The sequence below is a fragment of the Agelaius tricolor genome, unplaced genomic scaffold (assembly GCF_023055355.1).
Source record: "Agelaius tricolor isolate 1412-34295 unplaced genomic scaffold, bAgeTri1.0.p SCAF_14, whole genome shotgun sequence".
Lineage (NCBI taxonomy): Eukaryota > Metazoa > Chordata > Aves > Passeriformes > Icteridae > Agelaius > Agelaius tricolor.
The window spans coordinates 9,357,730-9,376,718 of NW_027269274.1; the positions used below are offsets into that span (position 1 = coordinate 9,357,730).

Sequence of the window (18,989 nt, forward strand, 5' to 3'; positions counted from 1 at the left end):
AGGAGTCCCCATTCCTCTCCAGCTGCACATGGGAGCCAGGGGGAGCCTGGCCTGCTGTCCCCATGGTGCTTTGTAAACATTACTGCCTTCCTAAGGCAGCACTCAACTCTCTGTGCCAACCATGGTCCTTTCTCCTCTGTACTCACCCGCCCTAACTTATGGTCAGCTATTGTACAGGAATCCATGAAGGTCTGTGCAATGACCAGCAGCACAGCGTCCACGTTATCCGACGTCTGGACATCAAAAACAAACTGGGGGTTCTTGATGATGTTGATCCAGAACCGCAGGGGGAGGCTGTAGAGAGGAAGGAAGTGCAAAAGGGCATCAGCAGAGGTGGCAGCTACAGTGCTGAAAGATATTCTACATGTTACTGCATCTCTCTGCTCTGCCCTCCCCGCAAAACCAGCTCTTCACCCTATGGTTTGCTGCCCTGCACTTGAATTTTGCTGCTCCTCAGTAGGCAGAGGTGGCTGTCACTTTGCAAGCTCTAAGCAAGTCAGCAGTGCCTCCTCCAGGGCCCGCAGGAACACCCTACCTGTTTGTCTTCCAGATATGGATGGTCTCAGGGTCTGCAATGCCATAGTGCATGGCCTGCTCATCTAACAGGTCAAAGAAGTACTTGACTGCCAGAGGAACAGGGCGGTTGGTACTGAGGATCACCTGGAACAAGTCATCCACAAACTTCTGCAGAGTGCCCTGTGGAAAATCAAGTAGGACAGGGTCAGCACAGGCAGAGGAGAATAGAGAGCCTAGGCCTCAAAGATGAGAGGTCACTCTCTTCTTCTCAGTGACAGCCCCTCACTCATCCAAGGACACTCCACCCCCACTAAAGGGAGCAGCCACAAAGGAGAAAGGAGGCCCCTGTGGTGTGTGGAACAGAGGTCAGGGAGAACCTTGTGAACAAAGCAAAATGTAGAGGAGACTCAAATGTTCTCAAAGCCACTGCAGGTAAAGGGTATTGCTTCATCTTCACACACACCCCTGCAATTTGCTGGGGGATATGAAGGAAGGCAAGATCCCAAGCACAACACAATCTGTGCTTCTTCTCACCTTCATTGAGAGCAGACGTGTGAGATAGATCTCTGGGATTGCCTTGGCCCGCTCCCGATCTCTTAAGCTCCCACGCCGATGCTTGGGAAGCTCTGGCTCTTCTGTTGGTTTTACCAGGTGCCAAAGTTTGATCCCACCTTCATCTGCGTCCTCCAGCATTGGTGTTTCTAAACCAAGCAATTGTTTACAGATGAGTGTTGGCTCTCTCACAGTAGACCTTGGCCAGGTGAGGCCCAAGAAAGCAAGATTTCCCAGTATAACAGAAACACAGATGGGAAGGAATCTCTAGAGGCCTCTATCCAGCTTTCTGCAGAGTACAAACATTGCCAACTATACAGCAGGTTGCCTTTGTTCACCTAAAAACTTCAAGGTCTTGGAAACTTCCCCACACAGAGATCCCCCACCACCCCAGTGGTCTGTTTCAGGGTTGAACCACCCTTTTGCTGAAGAAGTTTTGTTCCATATCCAATTTCAATCTCTTAAGCTGCAGCCTGTAGCTACTATTCCTCATGCCATGGAGTTGTCCACTCTGCCAGGCAGTAAGGAAACTGCCTGACATCCCATCATCCCTCTCAGGCCATGTTCAGCACCTAAAGGCACAAAGATTTCTGCAAGTTGCAGACTGTGGTCAGCCCTAGAGAGTCAGGCAACTGTGCTCGTTCTGCATTTTCACACCCAGCTGAGCCTTCCTCTGCTCTCACACTTTTGCTTTTCTCTGCCCTCACCTGACCAAGCTTTCACATTTCCTGACAATCCTATGAAGATCCAAGGCATGTGTCAGCCTTCAATATCAGCATAAAGCTGGGGCTACAGCAAGAGACTTGTCCCACTAACTGGCAAGTGCTCTGAAGTAATTTTATGAGAACAAGTCATCGAACTCACTTTCTCCTGGGATGTAATCCTGATTTTCCCTGTGGATGTGCTTGGTCAGGCGTGGGACGAGTGCTACTGTTGCTCCATCAGGCACCTGCACACAAGGAAAACAACAATATTCAAAGCAAATGGCAGGCTTCTCATCAGCATAATAGGCAAGTGCTTGTAGAGCATAACAGGCTGTACCATCACTAGAAACAGGGACAGAAATAGGGATTTGGAGGCACCATCACTGTCTTTCCTGAGGGTGAGAAAATCTTGTCTGTACCAATTAAAGAACAAATGTTCAAAGCACAACGAAGATAATACTCAGGGATTGAGGTCATTCAGATCTAGAACATGTTGCAGCAAGGTATTAACATACTGCAAGATACAACACACTGGTGCAAGGTAATTTAAAAAATCCCTCTTTCCATTGTTAGAAGGTACTTGGCAGCTCAGTGTGTCATCACCTCCTGACTGATCTGGCCTGGAACAAGAACAGATCCAGCACATCACCTTCACTGCAGTATGAACTTGTGCCTATCCTTCCAAGCCCTAGACATGCCCACATCTCAGGTATGGGATAAAGACAGGGTTGTGTTTGAGGATGTCAGGCTGCAGCCACAGCACTGACTTAATTTGAATATGCTCTGCAAGAAAGGCCCAACCTTCTGACAGTGGTCCACCAGGAGCCAGAGCTACAAACAGAGCCTGACAGTGTGTAGAAGGATGAGAGGAGAGATAAGGCAATGGCAGACTGAGTTCTGACCTTGTAATGCTGAAGAGTGTTCAGACGTTTCCAAGTTCCTTGAACAACAGATGTCACATCCTCATCGGACAGTATCAGATGACCTGCCAGCCCTGATCTCCACTCTACAGCCATTGAAACACAGAAAAGGAAAGGATTAACTGCTCATCATCTGCGTCAGCCTGGCTGACCTCATTAAACACCCTCTGGTCCTTGTCAGCTTTTACCTGTGCTATTTAACAGACAACATAACCTGAGCAAGGGCCTGTCATGATGCTGAGTCCTGCAGTCACAGGACAGACCTCTCTGAGCACAGGGACAGGTGGCCTCATGGCCTCCCATATTCCACCTATCATGTTCCTACAAATTCTGTTAGATTGTGACTCTTCAAGGAGGTGGCTCAAACCACAAACATGCACCCAGAGTTCTTACCAGCTACTATTTCCTCGGTACCTTCTCATCCCTAAATCAACAGAATTAAGAAGATGGAAAACTGAGTGTTTTCTCTCCCAATCTAAGTTCTACCATTCATTAGCTACCATGGGCAAAATCCTCCCTGATGTATATTATTAAGAGGCTGCCAGGAAGTGCCAGTCTATGCCCACAGCATCTTTGCACTGCACTCAAATCCTCCTCCCCCCCTACACTTCTTCTATATCCCTTTGACCAAGCCATTGCTGTGGTCTGAGTCTGACAAAGAACACCATGAAGTGAAAGAGGGTGAACCCAACTGCTTCTTTCCCACCCCTGCCTCTTTCTGTTACAGCCTCCTCCCTGCTGTGCCCAGCCAGAGTGGTCAGTGATTCTGCACACTCAGCACAGAATGACAAATGTCACACATGCCAGGGTGCTGTGCACGGACACTGAACCACCATTCCTTCACCTCCTCACTGAGTTTTGTCACCAAAGAGCTCTGCTCACCGAGGTCCAGGGTGTCTGGGTCTGGCCGGTGACAGTATGGCGTCCCTTTATAGATCTGATCTAGGATTTTCTCCTTCACCTGCGTTATGGTGTCACAGTCCAGCACTTTCGCAGAAATCCCTTGAGAGTCTTCTGCCCCTCCTGCACCAACTCCTGCTTGTGTCAAAGCATTTAAGGTCTGGGGAAGAAAAGGTCACAGCTACTTAGCTGATAAGATTACATCTGACACATTTACACCTTTGATGGCTGGCATTCAGGCAAGTTAACAGCTAGTCCTTTCACTGGGAGATTCAGAAGATAAAACATCACAGATGTTAAACACCTCAGTCTTGTGTTCTTGGCCTTGGGTCAAGAGCTGGAAGCCAGTTCAAGAGCATTGGGCAGGAGCTTCGATGTGCCATCAGCAAAATCACTCCCTTATTTCTAGACACAGCACAGCACGTACACCAGATGAGTGTGGTGAAGGCTTCCATCAGCCTGGGCCAAAAGTGCCTGATTTAGCAGAGCTCTTCATCATCTACAAACTTGTGCTGCTGGAACAAACCTGGCTCCCAGGAGACAGTGGCAGGATGTGCTGCACTTGTGCTTTGGTTATGGCAGCAGAGACATCCAGCCCTTCTGTACAAAAGAGGACAGAAGATTTGGCACTTACCAGAGTGCGGTACTCCAGGTCCTCTCTCAGAAGGCGGTTGTCATTCAGGGTATATTTGGCTTTCCCTGTCACCCAGTCAACTGGCCCTTTGTCCACCTGATGTTTGATTCCTCGAAACAGCATGTAAAGGGGCTCCCCAACAGAATCCTGGCATAGAAAGGAGAGAAATTCAGCTTGCTCCTCCCAGCAGAGCCCCAGGCATGGAAACATGGATATCAAGCAGGACAGAGGATACAGCAGCTGAGCCACAGTAGGCAAAGAAAGATCCTGTGCCAACAGCTCCTGCTCCATGCACAGGAAAAGTGCACTGCCCAGCTACCAGACCAAGGCATTGTTCTACCTCTGTGTCACTAATCTGAGAGAATCCTTGCTGCCTCCCCAGCCCTCTAGAAAAGGAATTAGACCAGCATCTGTCCTCCCATGCACAGACCACCCTGTGTCCTGTGTATTTCAAGATAAAGGAGCTACACTGAGGCCTCCATGACCTGGTGACACATCCTGGAAACAAGTGGTATTGATGCTGATTTAAGAATCCCCGTTCCCAGTGAGCAGCCCAGCCCTTATTTCTCACCTGAAATACAAGGTGACCCTGGCAGTATTTCAGTATGAGTGAGGCACAAAGCAAAGCTGTACCTGTCTCCCCTCTTTCAGCCCCTCTACATTACAATGGGACAAAGAGCTCACCCTCACAAAGGCATACAGGCAGATGGACATCCAGTTGGTCAACAGCTTCTCTACCACTGTTTCTGTCCTGAAAAAGAGCATCAGATTGGTCACAAGACTGTGGTGCAGAACCGGGGAAAGATTTGGAGGTAAAGATCACTCCCTTTGGAAGAAGTGCACTCTAAGTCACAATACAGAATGGAGAGGAAAGAAAAGCCTTTTAAGACCAGCACAGTTAATGCTTTTTACATTGCTTATTGGAAGCACTTGTCAGCCTGAAGGAGGCACCAAATTACAGAACTGGAGAGACAAGAAGCAGGGAACAGTGGCAAGCCTCTGGTAGGTCTCAAACAAGGGAAATGTGTTCAGATCAGAAGGATGGACCAGATAGGAGACTACTGGGGATCTAAACATGGGAGATATCTCAGTTTAGCTTCCAAACATGGCATGACTGTTAACTCAGAGACCTCTAAACAGCAAAGTGGGACTAAAAGACTTGGCAGACTTTCAGAGTTTGCCAGCCAGGCAGAAGGCTCTGCCCCCTCAGGAGTGGGACCATGGCTGGCTCACTCACCTCCGCAGCATCAGCTTGGGGTTCTTGGCCACATACTGCTCCACAAGGTCGTTCAGCAGTGTTTTGAGGATGTCAGTGAAGTACTCCAGCTTCCCATGCAGCGACACCGTGAGCAGCGATGCCACATAGGCCCGGTCTCTGGGAGAGAAAGTGCGCTGGATCTCCAGAGTGTGGATGAACTGGTGGGAGAGAGAAAAGCCGGTGTGTGACTCTGCTGAAAACAAAGCAGTCACAGCTGCTGGCTCTTGGAAGAAGCAGTGCAGAGAACTATTAAGGAATGAACCTTAACAGGCACTGCCCACCTCCTGCTGCCAGTGCCGTGGCTCTGGCCCCACAGCAGGCTGCCAGCAGAGAGAGAGGGACATTACCTTTGTGAGGAAGAGTTTGCTGTTGAGGAGGTTGGAGAGCTGGACCAAGCCCTGCTCCACTGTTTGCCGTCGGCACTCAGGGATGTCAAGGTCCCTTTGCAGTGGTGACTCACGGTGACCCGGAAAGAAAATGCGTTCTGCATAGGACTTGTAGTCCAGGAAGGGAATCCCTGTGCCCACAAGGTCACTTGTGAGGTCCATCATCTCAGTCATCAGGTCTGAGGGAAAGGAAAATGCCTATGAGGATGACACAACTGACATGATCTCAACTGATGGTGCAGAACATGAGGTAAGTGGAGGAACCAGGGCCAGCAGCATGGGACTGAGAAAGAGGAAGGATGTTTCCTCTCAGGAAGAGGCATATTGGGGTGTCATTGCTAGAACATTAAAAGCTAGACTAGGCAGCAGGAGAAATAGCATGAGGAACATTCCAATCAGGAGCTGGTTTCCAATTTTGTAAAGAGGAAGCCACTATTCAGCACACATCTGTGGTTACAGGCATTAGCTACAGCAAAGATAGAGTACTAGAGACCTGCTTCTCACTCCTTCACACATTAATTGGGGACTACAGTCTCAGTCACCTGCAGAGTTTCAGAGCCCCACGTCTCCCACAGTTGTAAAGAGCTGAAGTACAAAGTTTGTAAGCTTAGAACATGGGCTGCAATTCAACTTGCCCTACACAAAGACTGGGCTAGTAGTTGTCCTTAAGATCCCTCCAAGTGTGCTGTCTTGACTTTACCTCTTCACCTGAGTCTGGAGGATGAAGTGGAGAATGAGAGAGGTCTGTAAAAATCACTGTGCCCTGAATTAAAGAATTCAAAAAGCAAGAATTTGGCTCTACGTTTCTATGCACTGGCACAGGCTAAATTATCACCGGCTCTGAGCTACACAGACAAGTACACAGGAATGGGAAGAGAGGTTGGGTTGAGGGTGGTTCTCCAAGTTTCCCTGAAGCTGCAAAAACCCAGGAGATCAGTGACTGACCTGTGAATTCCTTTTTGCATCTGTCCCGAACACTCGTTTCCAGATTTTCCAGTTGGATTTGAACTTTCTTGTAATCCCTCAGAGCCTGTTTGCTCTTCCTCCTGCAATAAGAAGAAAAACTGTTCTTGGTGGCAGTAGCCCAGGGACTGTCCTTGCTAGCTGCTGTGTTGCTGCCAGGGCAGTTGGTGCTGAGGCAATTTCTACAGAGCATCATTTTTGCAGGACACCACGCAGTGTACCATAAACTAGATGTGTCTATTGAAGCACCCATTAGATTCTCAATGAACCACAGTGCAGACTGTGACTAGCAGTGCAACATGCCTCCTGCATCCAACACCACCAGGAGCTCAAAATTTGGCACAAAATAAAGAAAACGGTAGCCTTATTTAGGCCCAAGATGTACACACTTGGTGACACCCACTGAAAAACATTGAGAGGAACTTAAAGGTCTCATGAATGCCAGAACTTCTTACCTGTATATGAAGACAATGACCAGAACAATCAGTGCCACAAAGGATGCACCAACACCCAAACCGATCTGTGCCTCCAGCGGGAAGGTGAGCTGGCTCTCTGTGTCATACTGTACTCGGCCCAGGAGGAAGTTCAGGTTTCCCATCTGAACCTGCAAGAAGAAAGCATTTGCCATGATGATTCCATTCCTCTGTGCAGGAATGAAGTACAAAGCCACAAGGCTTCTCCAGAATGAGCACAGGGGGCACACAGCTGCCCAGAAGAGCTGTCCCACAGCTCAGCACAGTGAACCCAGCAATACTGTTTACTTTCAGGCAACTTTAGCCTTTAAGAGCAGAATTTGAGAACAAGGCCAGTTCCCTGCCATCCCTGTTACCTTCCCTGTCCCTCAGCAGGGTTTGTAACTTTCCTAACTTCACATCCCACTCCCAGTTCTTGCACATGCCTCTAGAAATGCCAGGGCTCCTGGCAGTGCTGCTGATTCCCTACCGTGAACTCTGGGAGCAGGTCCGTGCCCTCGCGCTTGGTGCGGTGCCGCGGAGCCGGCTGCTCCGAGGGGGGCTCGCAGTACAGGTGATTCCTTGTTAGTGTCTTCACCACACAGATGCCTTCCCCAATCATAGCCATAACTTCATCCTTGGAAATAGCCAGATCTAGATTTTCTCCCTGAAATACATTTGGACAGCACATGAGATCAGTGAAAAAACAACTATGTATTGCCATGGCTTCAGAGAAGATGGAGGAGACCAATACCATGAGATGAAAGCAGCCTTTTTTCTTCTTTGTTTAGGCTCACATGTGAATAGGCTGCAGGAGTTAAGTTTGTACGCTAAAAAATTCAGTTACATATGATTTAGATTTAGCTTTAGGACCTGTAGCACACTGCATAAGTACAGTTATAAATAGCCTGTCCTCTTAAGGCTCTTCAGCAAAACCCAACTAAGCTCAGCTCTTCACTCTGTATATTTAGAAAGGTAGTTTCATGTCAGTTAACCTGCACACTCAGCTGAGTCAATCAATGCCTTTCAAAAGGTATAACATATCTGTGCTATTTCTCTTATTTGCTTTAATTTTGGGGGATTAAGACTTTTTCTTTTTTTAATAAAACCATGCTGACTGATGTTAATTACATTTTTATGCTTTAATGCTTTCTAAGCCCAGAGCTCTGTCAGGGTATCCCAACAGGCTGACAGATCAACCTCCTTGTCTTTTAAAGTTCTCTTCCAGTCTTCTCAAACTGCCCTACATCTCCATGATGCATTCAACTCCAATGGCAGTGGTCTAGGCATTTCTATGCTCTTACATCCTCACAGTTTTTCACCCATATGCAAAAGGACAGCATGTGGAGAATTTGCACCTGCAGCTGCAGCCATTACTTTCTTTAAGAGTACTGGACTGAAAAGTACCTTTCCATACAAACAAAATACCTCAAAATTTTTTTTCTTGCACGTACAGTAAAATAGAGTCACTGTGCTCTTCTGTATCATCTTTAATGAGTGATGTTTCTGCCTTCACTTAGTAACAGGTCTTTCCCATTGGCAGGATTCTTTTACTCCTAAGTTATTTCTGGATGAAACTGAAGTAGTTATGATAGAGTCAGCAGCTGAAAACAGGATGTGGGGATAATGTAGTACTAATATCTCATATACAAACAGTTTATTAGGATTAAATAAAACCCAAAAAACAAACCACTGAAGTTTCCATAAGCCCTACGAAGCCCTAGAAATGATTTATTGACTCAGGAGGCTTTTTTGATGCACTTTTCCCTCCTCTTATGTACTGTTTCTCACAGGCCAAAGCATATGTGCTGTGACAGGTTGCAACCTGTCAAATGCTTTAAAAACCTTGGATGCTGTACGACACAAACTTAAAACTTCATACAAGGAACATGAATTCCAGCTGGTTTTTGTCTTACCTCCACAGAGATGACACTTCCTGGCTTGTGACGATATGGTTTGGCAGGGTCCTCAGCATTCAATGGTTTTAGAATGGGGTTTACTTCATAAGAGAAAGGCATGGGATGCAGTGAATTGAAATCAAAGCTCAGATTATCCAGAATAAATTCCAATTTGATTCGGACACTCCTCAACAGCAGGTTAATGGCTGGAGTTTTGCACAGGATCAGGTAGGAAGAGTTAACGAGACATGGTTCTTCAAACTAATTGGAAAAGGCAAAAAAAAGTGTCAGTAATCAAACACCAGGGCTTCTCCTGCAGCTTGGCAATACTTTCCACCCCAAACAATCTGGGGCCAGTCTGCATTCTTCTAGTCGGGAGAAATGCCAAAAGAACCCTGCTTAACTGTAAAGGGGAAAAATCCAAGATCTGAGGAATTCCCCATGTTCCTCTAAAGGAAAGCTTTCATAGCACTGGTTTTGTTGGAAGGTCTCAACAGTGGGAATCAACTCTGACATTCCCCTGGCAGCAAATTCTGGAGAGCGACCAGCTTTAGATTTCCCTGATCTGAGAGAATAGGACCAAACATCTTCAATGCAAGGCTGTTTTCCCAGTCTGAATGCTTCTGTGAAAGTGTTCCCATGCCTGGTTGGATATGTTTTATACATTCAATGAAAGCATTAGAGTATTTTTTTCTGCCCTACAGTCACAAATCTTTCGTAAGAACATTGATAAAACCAGCTTTTATTGATGCATGTGCATCAGGAGCACATTTATGACAGGAAGCCCTTCATCATTTGCACTAATGATGCAAATCCTTCTTGTACTCAGGCTGCCAAACCACTGTCTAACATATGCAAATTCTGCTGCATGCTCTGTGACCTTGATGACCACATAAATATCTCTGTAATGACCCATCTCAGCAGACTGGCAGCAGGAGAGCAGAAAATAATTGTGGTGCTGGGAATTTCACTGCCTGGTTTTGTATGTCAGAGTGAAAGACATCCCAGGAACTATAGGGAAAGACTGAAATATGCAAAAGGAAGAATCTGAAGCACAGACGCATTGAGCAACACAAGCTCTCTGGCTCAGATGTAGATTCCTTTACCTCCACACTGCTGCATTGCTATTTCTGTCCCACATCACAGTCCTGCACATCTCTAGGCAGAGGCAGACCCAGCCCATGGAAATGTTTAAGTGCTTAACCTCGCAGCCTGGCAGAGAACACTTCCATGGGCCAAGACTGTTAGTACAATCCAAGCAGATAACAGCAAGTGGTGGGAGGAAAAAAGCCCTAGGGACCGAAAGGCCACTTCTTCAGAGGTGGAACATCAACCCCTGTGCATCCACACCCCCAGAGAGTGCTGTGCTACCTGCTGGATGCTGCACAGAGAGCCCTCAGGACACTCAGAGTCTGGGACGATCCTTCGCCATCGCCCCACTCCTCGGCGCCGGCGTTCAGATGGAGAAACTGTAACTCGGATCTTTGGCTTCTGTACAACATCCAAGTTGTATCCATGAACTCTGAGCACTCTCCCTCCACTGAAAGACAAAAGTAGTTGATATGACTCACCTGTTATTCATTAGGTCAGTTTTGTCCATGCTCCCATCCTTCTGTTTATCTCATTCTGACAAGCCTGGCTTCACCCCAAAGTGCTACTCAAGAGAGATGACACTGGTGCTGCAGCCCCAGCACACTGCCCAGCGGAAGGGACACTCATTCCTTCTACCTGAGGAAGCTTTTAGGTGGCTCTGCAAAAGTGATGTTGGGATCCAGAGTATATCTAAAGAGGGATCCTTCCAATCTCCGCTCTTGCTCGCCATATTTGATGGTGACTGGGAGTTCTGTGGACACATTGCTGGGACTTGTCTGGCATGCCAGCTGATCCTCTGTCATCTCAGAGAGGCTTGGAGAGACAAGAAAAACAAGGGATTAACACAGCCACTGCAGAGACAGATTTGATAGTACTGTGCCTTTCTCTTTGCAGAGAGTCTGCAAACCTCTTCTGGTATATTCCTAAATCTCACGATAAAAGCTCTTGTCCCTTATCTGTGCAAGTAATAATTGCTGGGCAGCTGTTGGGAGCAGCACACAGACAAAAAGCAGGTACAATCACTGTCCAGACTGAAGGGACTGGACACATGTTACCAAGGCATGTGCACCTCCTCACCAGCGGTGAGGTGAGGCAGGTTTATGTGTCCCTGGTGAGGCAGGTTTATGTGTCCCTGGGTGCAAGGAAACAAGCAGCTCTTGGGATCAGGCTGCAGGAGCCAACTGCAGCTCCCCACCAGCAAAAGCAGAGTGTCAGGCTGGGTTACAGTCCTGTCAAGGGGCAAGCAGAACAGAGGGGCGCAGCCTTGCTCATGCCCAGATAAGGTGGGCCGGAATCTTAGATGGTTGAGGTTTCTGCCATGACCCTCACAGGGAAGATCCCCTGAAACACAGAGGAAAGCAGAGCTCCAGCTCCTCCAGGCAGCATCACACCCTGGGAGGCTCTAGGAGGGACTCAGGACAGTGCACAGATAGCAAACTGGCAAGTTCTGATCTTACATTTGACAAGGGAGGTCTCCAAGCAGGACACTGATCTCATTAGGATGCCCAGTCAGCAGCTTCGAGCCTAGAAGGGTAAGGCAGGTTCCTCCTGCTTTGGGACCCTGGGTTGGAACAATGGATTTCAGCTCTGGATTCTAGAAGAGGGAAGAAAAAAAAAAAAAAAAATAAAAGGTAAGTGAATGACAAGGACCTCAAAAGACAGGACAAGAAAGCAGCAGAATGTGTTCAGTAGCCTACAATGCTCTGAAAATAGAAGCTACAGATCCAAACCACAGGCAGGCCCCAGCCATACTCCAGCAGCTACTTTACTGAGCAGAGGAGGGATCAATAACACCAGCAAGAACCACAAATCAAGGACCTTTCCACAGAGTGCCAAAGGCATATGGATGCTGCAAACAGCAGAGCTCTGAGCCTCACACACAAACCTGAGGATTAACAGTCCAAAGGGATTGTTCAGATCAGTAACTGGATTAATAACTCAGTTTAGGAAAAACAAGGTAGCAAATAAATTGCCTGTTTGCCTAGCAGATGAGGAGATTACCAGCAGGGAGCCCTAAGAATTTTTGTTGAGACCCGTGCTGTAACAAAAACAAACTTAGTACCACCAAGGAGCTGCAGCAAAATTTAGCAGAGTGACACAAGTAAGTCACTGCTGACAAACAAAAAGCAAGATCCATGAAGTAAGACGGAGGAGGGAGACTAAAGGATAAAAAGCAAACATGTACTTTTTTGCAACCACCATTGCTAGTCTCTAAATAGTATCCTGGTGATAACCAAAAGAAGAGCAACAAGCATAACCTAGTACATAAAATGGTTCTATCAAGCCAGAAATGGAAGAACTTAAGACTTGTCAGAATCTCTTGTAAATTGCACAGAAAGGAAGAAAAAGAAGCAATTGTATTGAAAAGTTACTTAAGTATTATTTCATAGTTGCTGGGTTTAAGATAGCAAAAAGTTATCAGAAACATGTTTAAAAATGATAGGAAGCATTGCTCCACACAATGCACAGGAATTTTGGATTTACTGCCACCAGCTGCTGAAGGTCAGAAGATAAAAGCATGTTCAAACAGCAATTTGCATATTAACAAAAGAAAAGTCAGAAGTCTTTGTAAGATGCTACGCCATCAATAAAAAAAAATTCTTCAAGTTCGAAACAGAGGAAAAATACAGATTATCTCTAATCTAAGCATTTAACAGCTATCATTGTCAAAAAAGAAATAAAATCATTAGACTACAGGATCTTTAGTATTACCAGTACAGCTGTTCTTATAATCCAGAGGAGGGTGAGGGAGGAACGAACAAAACCAAACAAAAAAAAAAAAAAAATCCCAGTACACCACACAGCACAAGCAGCAGAAAAATCAGATAAAAAATAGCAGCAGCAAGTGCCCGGTAGAGTCCTGCAAGTTCAAACAGCCATTTAGCAGAGGTACTGGGAAAACAGGGGAGATATTTTAGTTATATTACCTGATAGGTGAAAACATGACCAGAAACCCCACGACCTCCTCCAGGCACCTCCACCACGATATGCCCAAACCTCTCTGTCCAGCTCCCGCCGGTGACGCACACGATGCTGCAGGACAATCCAAGAACAAAGTCATACCAGGGGAGAGCAGGGGAGCTGCATCCACTGCAGCATGTCCTAAAAACATCTAGCAACCACAGCTCCCTTCTTCCAGACTTATCTGATGCTCAGAATATGCAACCAAACATCAAGAAACAACTCTAAAAAAGCTGGGTTAGGTGCAGCAGAAAAAAGCAGGGACTGGTTCCAAACAGGCTCATCCTATCTAAAATTATTCTTTCTGGGACAGACAGGATGAATCCCACCGTGTCACAGATACACTGAGTCCAAGAACTCTTCTATATTCCACAGCTGATCAAAATCAGTTGCATCTGGAGGGACCTCAGGGCAGCAGTGGTCAATCCACACATTAGTGCTGTGTCTGAGGCAGGAGAAGACTCAAGACCTGGGTTTAGCTGTCACTGGTCCTCAGCCAGTGGCCTCTCCAACCAGCCAGATCCCCTGATCTGCACCAGCCATTCCTCCCAGCCCTTTTTCCAGACACAATTTGCTATGGGAGATGCTGACAAGATGAAAAGTCAAACTGTACTTAGAACAGAGCAGCAAGGAGTCCCATGTTACAGCACTCATTTGCTAACATAAAAGCTAATCTGCAGGAGACTTCCCAGCCCTCCTGCATAGCAGGAGATTAATTTTGTCTGGGCCTTGCTCAGGAGTGGGTTCCAGGTTCACAGCTATATCCCCTCAACTAAAGAGGCTGAGGAATTTGAACTTAGGCAGCGCAGTCAAACCAAGACCCTGTGAAGCCAGGTGATTTACAGATACAGAACACAGACAGTGCTAACCCCAGAAAGATTAAGCTCTAATTCTAGGATGAAAACAGAAAGCAGATGGATCCAGACAAACAAATTGCACAGACAGGACAACACTGCTCAACACAGCAAGCCATTCCCAGCAGGATCTTATCTGGCTCCTAGAGGGAAGGGTACTACAACTACTGCTACCATGGAATGGAAAAACATGTTTGTGATAGCTCTGATAAGAATTTACTCCCAATTTCCCTCCTCTTCTCCTGCTGGTTGTTTGGTTCCTCTCCCTCCCTTGTCCAAAGTTCCCACCTACCTGCCCTGCCACGGGCCAACTACACAAATGTCCTTTTCTCCTTATCCCCCATTCATACATCTTAACAACTAACTACTGCTTTATTATCTTGTTCTGCCCTGGCCAGACACCAACTGCACAATTCTCTATCACTAACATGAGCCAGATTCAGGAGGACAGGTCTTTCTGCTTCTCATCCTTGTCCTTGCCACTACTTTTACAAGCACTGTGTGACCTGTCAGGCATTCCTGGCCACCAAAAGATTGGCACTGGGCCCACCAGGATTTCCTCATCTGTCCCTGGCAGAGAGGATCTTTTCTTTGAGTTTGTTCCTGGGGGGAAGTCTTGCTAGCAAGTGAAGACTGACAATCTAGGGGTGTGCCTTCAACCACATGCTCCCATCCTCACCCTGTGTTAATACAGTCAGGCTATTTCCCTATCAGTGACACTTGCATAAGCCATGTCCTTTGCTTTATTGAAATCTCCTGTGGCTGAGTGAGACACCCATGAAATTGCAGGGTTCTGAGCCCACAGCTCCACGCTGTCTGGGCAGTGTGGTTGGAACATGGCATCACTGTTTGGCTGTCACCTCGTACACACCTTATCTCTCTAGGGACATTGCCTGAGCAAGTGCTTACACAGTGACCTTACTCAGGGCACTTCATGGGAATGGGCAGGGCTCAGCACCTACTACAGCAAAGGCAAGGACATCTCAGGCTGGGTCAGCAGCCAAGGGAAAAGCCAGCGCCTGCCTCTGGGAGGAGGTTTCACAGATACTCTACCTGCTAGAGATCTCATACTCTTGAGCATCTACGGCACAGGGAATTCCTGCAACAGTGACAGTTTCTGCAATGTCTTGATGTTTCTGCCCGAGGTTTGAGCCAGTGATGGTGATTCTAGTGCCACCTTCCACTGGTCCAGACAGGGGGTACACCTGCAAAGACATCCGCGCACGTGTAAATGTCACAGTATCTCAGACCTCCACAGTCTGGTGACTGATCTACAGCACAGGGCCCTTCAGCTGCCCTGGTGCAAACTCTGCCTGTTCAGGTCACTGCTGTTGACTCCTTTTACTGGCTTGGACTAGTCCCAGGCTGCAGTCTCACCAGAAGAAAGGCCATAAAGAACATCACAGTCGGAGCCTTCTTTCCCGTACCTCGCTGATGCCAGCAGTCCCCACCCAGAGGTGATAATCCATTTAGAAGGCAAAGACTGCCCTACTTTGCCTTCCCATCAACATGCTGACCACTCCACAGGGCATTTCTGCTGAAGAGTGGGAATGCACAAGCCAATACATGTTACTAGTATTGAAGCAGTAAGCACCATTCCCCCCTCAGCATCAGGACGACAATGAATTGCATGCTGCACAAATGTCAAAGCTCTGTCCCTGAGCAGCATCCAAGGTAAACTAAGACAAGATGCAGCACATGGATGTTGTGTGCCACTGAAGGGAGGACAAGCTGACAGCAAAAGGGACACATGGCTACAGACACTTGTCATGTGGCAGTTAGCAAGAAACATTTAAAATAAACAGACAAAAAATAATTATTTCCAGGAACCTGTCATGCCTTTCCCATCATTGCTGTGCTGCTGTCCTTAGGTTTTACCCTCCTCTGCCCCAGGCTTAGTTGGGGCAACCTGTTTCAGGGTCTGGTTCAGGACAGTTGGAGGATCCGTCCTGTGGACCATTTCCCAGCTCCTGAATAATTCTGGTGTTCCAGTTTCAGCTGAGATACACATGAATCATTCCCCACTGTTCTCTATTAGCAAACTGAAAGCCCAGCAGCAGCAGTCTAGAATCCTCACAACACTGGGGGACTCCAATTGAACTTCCTCTTCAGAAGGTCAATAAATGAATGAGCTGCACTGTTTGCACTCTGAGTTCACAGCCCTTTGATTTCCACTGCAGAACAGAGCCCTCCTTGCCCTGTGTGCAGTACACCAGTGAGCAAATTACTCACAGAGTGAATGAGAGGTGCTGGACACAGGTCTTCAATTTCTTCCTTGCAAGAGCCCCTGAAGATACAGCTGGGGTTGTCACCTCCACACCACACACAGTTGTACTTTGAGTCAGCTGTTTGGCAGCGGCTACAATCAGTGTGTCCCACAGAGCAGTTGTAAAAAGTCACTGCAAAGGAGAAAAATTCAGAGGTACCTGCAAACATCTCCACAGGGCACAGCACAACCCAGCAACCTGGTGTCTTGTACAGACCCACTCCTCCTCCTGCCCCCGTGACAAGTGACAGAAGTGCAGCTCTGTTTTCCTTAGTTTTCTTGTGACAGGACTACCACAAGTATAAAAAGGCTCATTTGAGGATTTCTCAATTCCCTTCCACCTCATCTGGAAGGTGATGAGGTTTTTACTGGGAAGGTGTTGCACTCCTACCATGAAGATCTGCAGCACTGTCCACTCGAAGGTGCCGTCGCCTCTGTACAAACACCACAGCATTGAATTCGAGTTGAGGTGCTGTGTAACTGTACTGCAAAGACAAAGATCATCAAGAGGACTTAACAGAGGCAAAAACACACCAGCTGAATGGGCAAGAAGCACCAGCATCCATACTGAACAGTGCATGGCACAAACAGCCTACATGGAACTTCCATGCATGTAGACAAGGCCGTGTTAGTTGGGGCAGTGGCAGCACAGGCTTGTCCTCATGGTTCACAGTCACAATTCTGCTCCAGAAAGAGTAGCAGGTTTAGGTTCACTAAGATGAACACTGAAAACCAAGTCTGTGCTCACAACAATACTTGTCTAACTTCCTAACTGCATTCCTAAGTGGCCAATTCCTATCTACAAGCCACCTGCTCAGAAAGCTGCTCAAGCTGGCATTTTTGTAATTTCAGTAGAGCTGACAATGTAGGATCACAATTGGTCTGCAGGGCTCGTGCACAAGAGCCTGTGTTCTTTTCCCTTAACTATATGAGTTTTTAAAGTAAAAATAACATCTCTGCTTGCAAATCTTGCCTTAAGTAAAATTCACACAGCATCCAGAAATGTACATGTCTGTTTTAGCTTTCCCTGATAATTTTACAATCTACAGGCCTGCTTCTATCACCAAGGACAAAATCAGTACTAGAAAACAGCATTTTTCTTCTCACAAAAGAACAATCATCACAGTAGTCATGATGCAGAGAATGACAAACAACAGTGCCTCAAGCTAAAGCAGGAGTGGCACCATGCTGGCCAGTTCAGAGACAGCACCATCCCTGCTACAGCTAGTGCAGCAACAGATCATGTGGCTCAGACTGCACAATCTTCCTGAGGCTGAAGGTACCAGTACTGGCAGGCAGCAGCATCATAGCTGAGGGCCCCAGAGTGATAAATATTCTACAAATACTTCTGCAAAATATGCTCTTTTCTCCAGAGCTTGCCTTCCATCCTATTCTCCTGCTGAGCAAAACCAGCACCTGTGTGAACTGTGAAATGGCACAGCACTCACCTGGTTCATCTGGCAGGTGATATAACAGAGGGACTTGTTTGTTTCTTCTCCTTCCACATAAGCTTCCATCACCACTGTCCTCCCCTCCAAATTCAAGACACACTCATAGTCCCACTGCTGGTCCTGCAGGAGGAGACACATGGCACCATTCCTCAGTGGCACAGAGCTTTGAGCTGCACAGGTGTCATCCTGCCTCTCCAGTTCAGCACCTTTCCCCAAGCCACCAGGCCAGCAGCATGCTCCTCTCCTTCCCCTTGTTATGCCACCTCTATCCTATATTCAAGGGCACTCTGTGCTAAATTCAAGGGCTCTCTATGCTGTGACTGCCTCCATGTATGAAGGGCAAACCAACATAAAACACCCAGAAAGGAGCATGTGTGTCACTGTGTGAAGAACTTAGCACAGAGGAGAAATTAAAAAAAAACCAAACAGCGGGACTGAAGTTATGCCAGTACATCCCTGTGAAACACTAGCTTGGAAATGAAGAATAGAGTACACAGATTAGGAGAGAGCATGTCAAAACCATTAAGTGTGTATTTCTCCTCCCTGTCTCTTTCCTGTAAACTTTCCACTGAATTGCTTAGATACTTCCTGTAAAAAAGCTAGATATGCATCTCTCTGGAACCAGCTCTGCTCCTCTGAGCAGTGCAGTGTGTCAGGTTTAATGTATAAAGTAACAACTAGACTGTGGGCTGCATGTTCTGAGTTGTTTTTTGTCAAAGGTTACTAAATCATCTTCTGTCTTGAGAAGCAAAGAGAATTTTTATCAGAGGCACACTCAAGAAACAGCTGTCAAGGGTGGTTTTCCCCACTGCAGAAGTTTCAGGTATGGCAGGAATAGCCACATTAACATAAGCATGCCAGAAAGGAAAGGGAACAGATGACTTGTCTTTAGCTTATTTAGGAGAGACAAACAAACAGGATGGATTCAGCAGAAAGTTATTCCAAGAACTACCATCTTCAGTGCAGCACAGGTGCAATTTAATCCAAATACATGCAGATCTTCTCCAGCAGGTTGGTGCACACCTGTACTCTCCCTTTCTCTGGGTGACCTTCTACACACAAATACATCCAGCTATGGAATTCTTTATGCACAGAAATAGGTTATTCCTCTAGGAGAAACCTAGGCAGAGTCACACCTGTATCTTACACATATTTTTAGCAGCCCAGTGCCCTGCATGAATG

At 46.9% G+C, this 18,989-nt stretch overlaps 1 protein-coding gene across 5 annotated transcripts in view; it reads right to left on the reverse strand.

Moving 5' to 3' along the window:
- PLXNB1 (plexin B1) overlaps positions 1-18,989 on the reverse strand; it is a 77,281-nt gene that overhangs the window by 5,709 nt on the left and 52,583 nt on the right. For all 5 annotated transcript variants that reach the window (XM_071439571.1, XM_071439570.1, XM_071439572.1 and 2 more), the window contains 22 exons: positions 17,805-17,927; positions 16,748-16,841; positions 16,323-16,489; positions 15,144-15,295; positions 13,203-13,308; positions 11,733-11,869; positions 10,912-11,088; positions 10,555-10,723; positions 9,202-9,444; positions 7,776-7,952; positions 7,289-7,437; positions 6,816-6,916; positions 5,832-6,049; positions 5,464-5,642; positions 4,911-4,977; positions 4,227-4,373; positions 3,575-3,752; positions 2,675-2,778; positions 1,933-2,017; positions 1,051-1,217; positions 536-696; positions 147-294 (listed from right to left, as the gene is read on the reverse strand). In XM_071439571.1, coding sequence (XP_071295672.1) covers positions 147-294; positions 536-696; positions 1,051-1,217; positions 1,933-2,017; positions 2,675-2,778; positions 3,575-3,752; positions 4,227-4,373; positions 4,911-4,977; positions 5,464-5,642; positions 5,832-6,049; positions 6,816-6,916; positions 7,289-7,437; positions 7,776-7,952; positions 9,202-9,444; positions 10,555-10,723; positions 10,912-11,088; positions 11,733-11,869; positions 13,203-13,308; positions 15,144-15,295; positions 16,323-16,489; positions 16,748-16,841; positions 17,805-17,927 — 3,249 coding nt within the window. The remainder of the gene's footprint in view (positions 1-146; positions 295-535; positions 697-1,050; positions 1,218-1,932; positions 2,018-2,674; positions 2,779-3,574; positions 3,753-4,226; positions 4,374-4,910; positions 4,978-5,463; positions 5,643-5,831; positions 6,050-6,815; positions 6,917-7,288; positions 7,438-7,775; positions 7,953-9,201; positions 9,445-10,554; positions 10,724-10,911; positions 11,089-11,732; positions 11,870-13,202; positions 13,309-15,143; positions 15,296-16,322; positions 16,490-16,747; positions 16,842-17,804; positions 17,928-18,989) is intronic.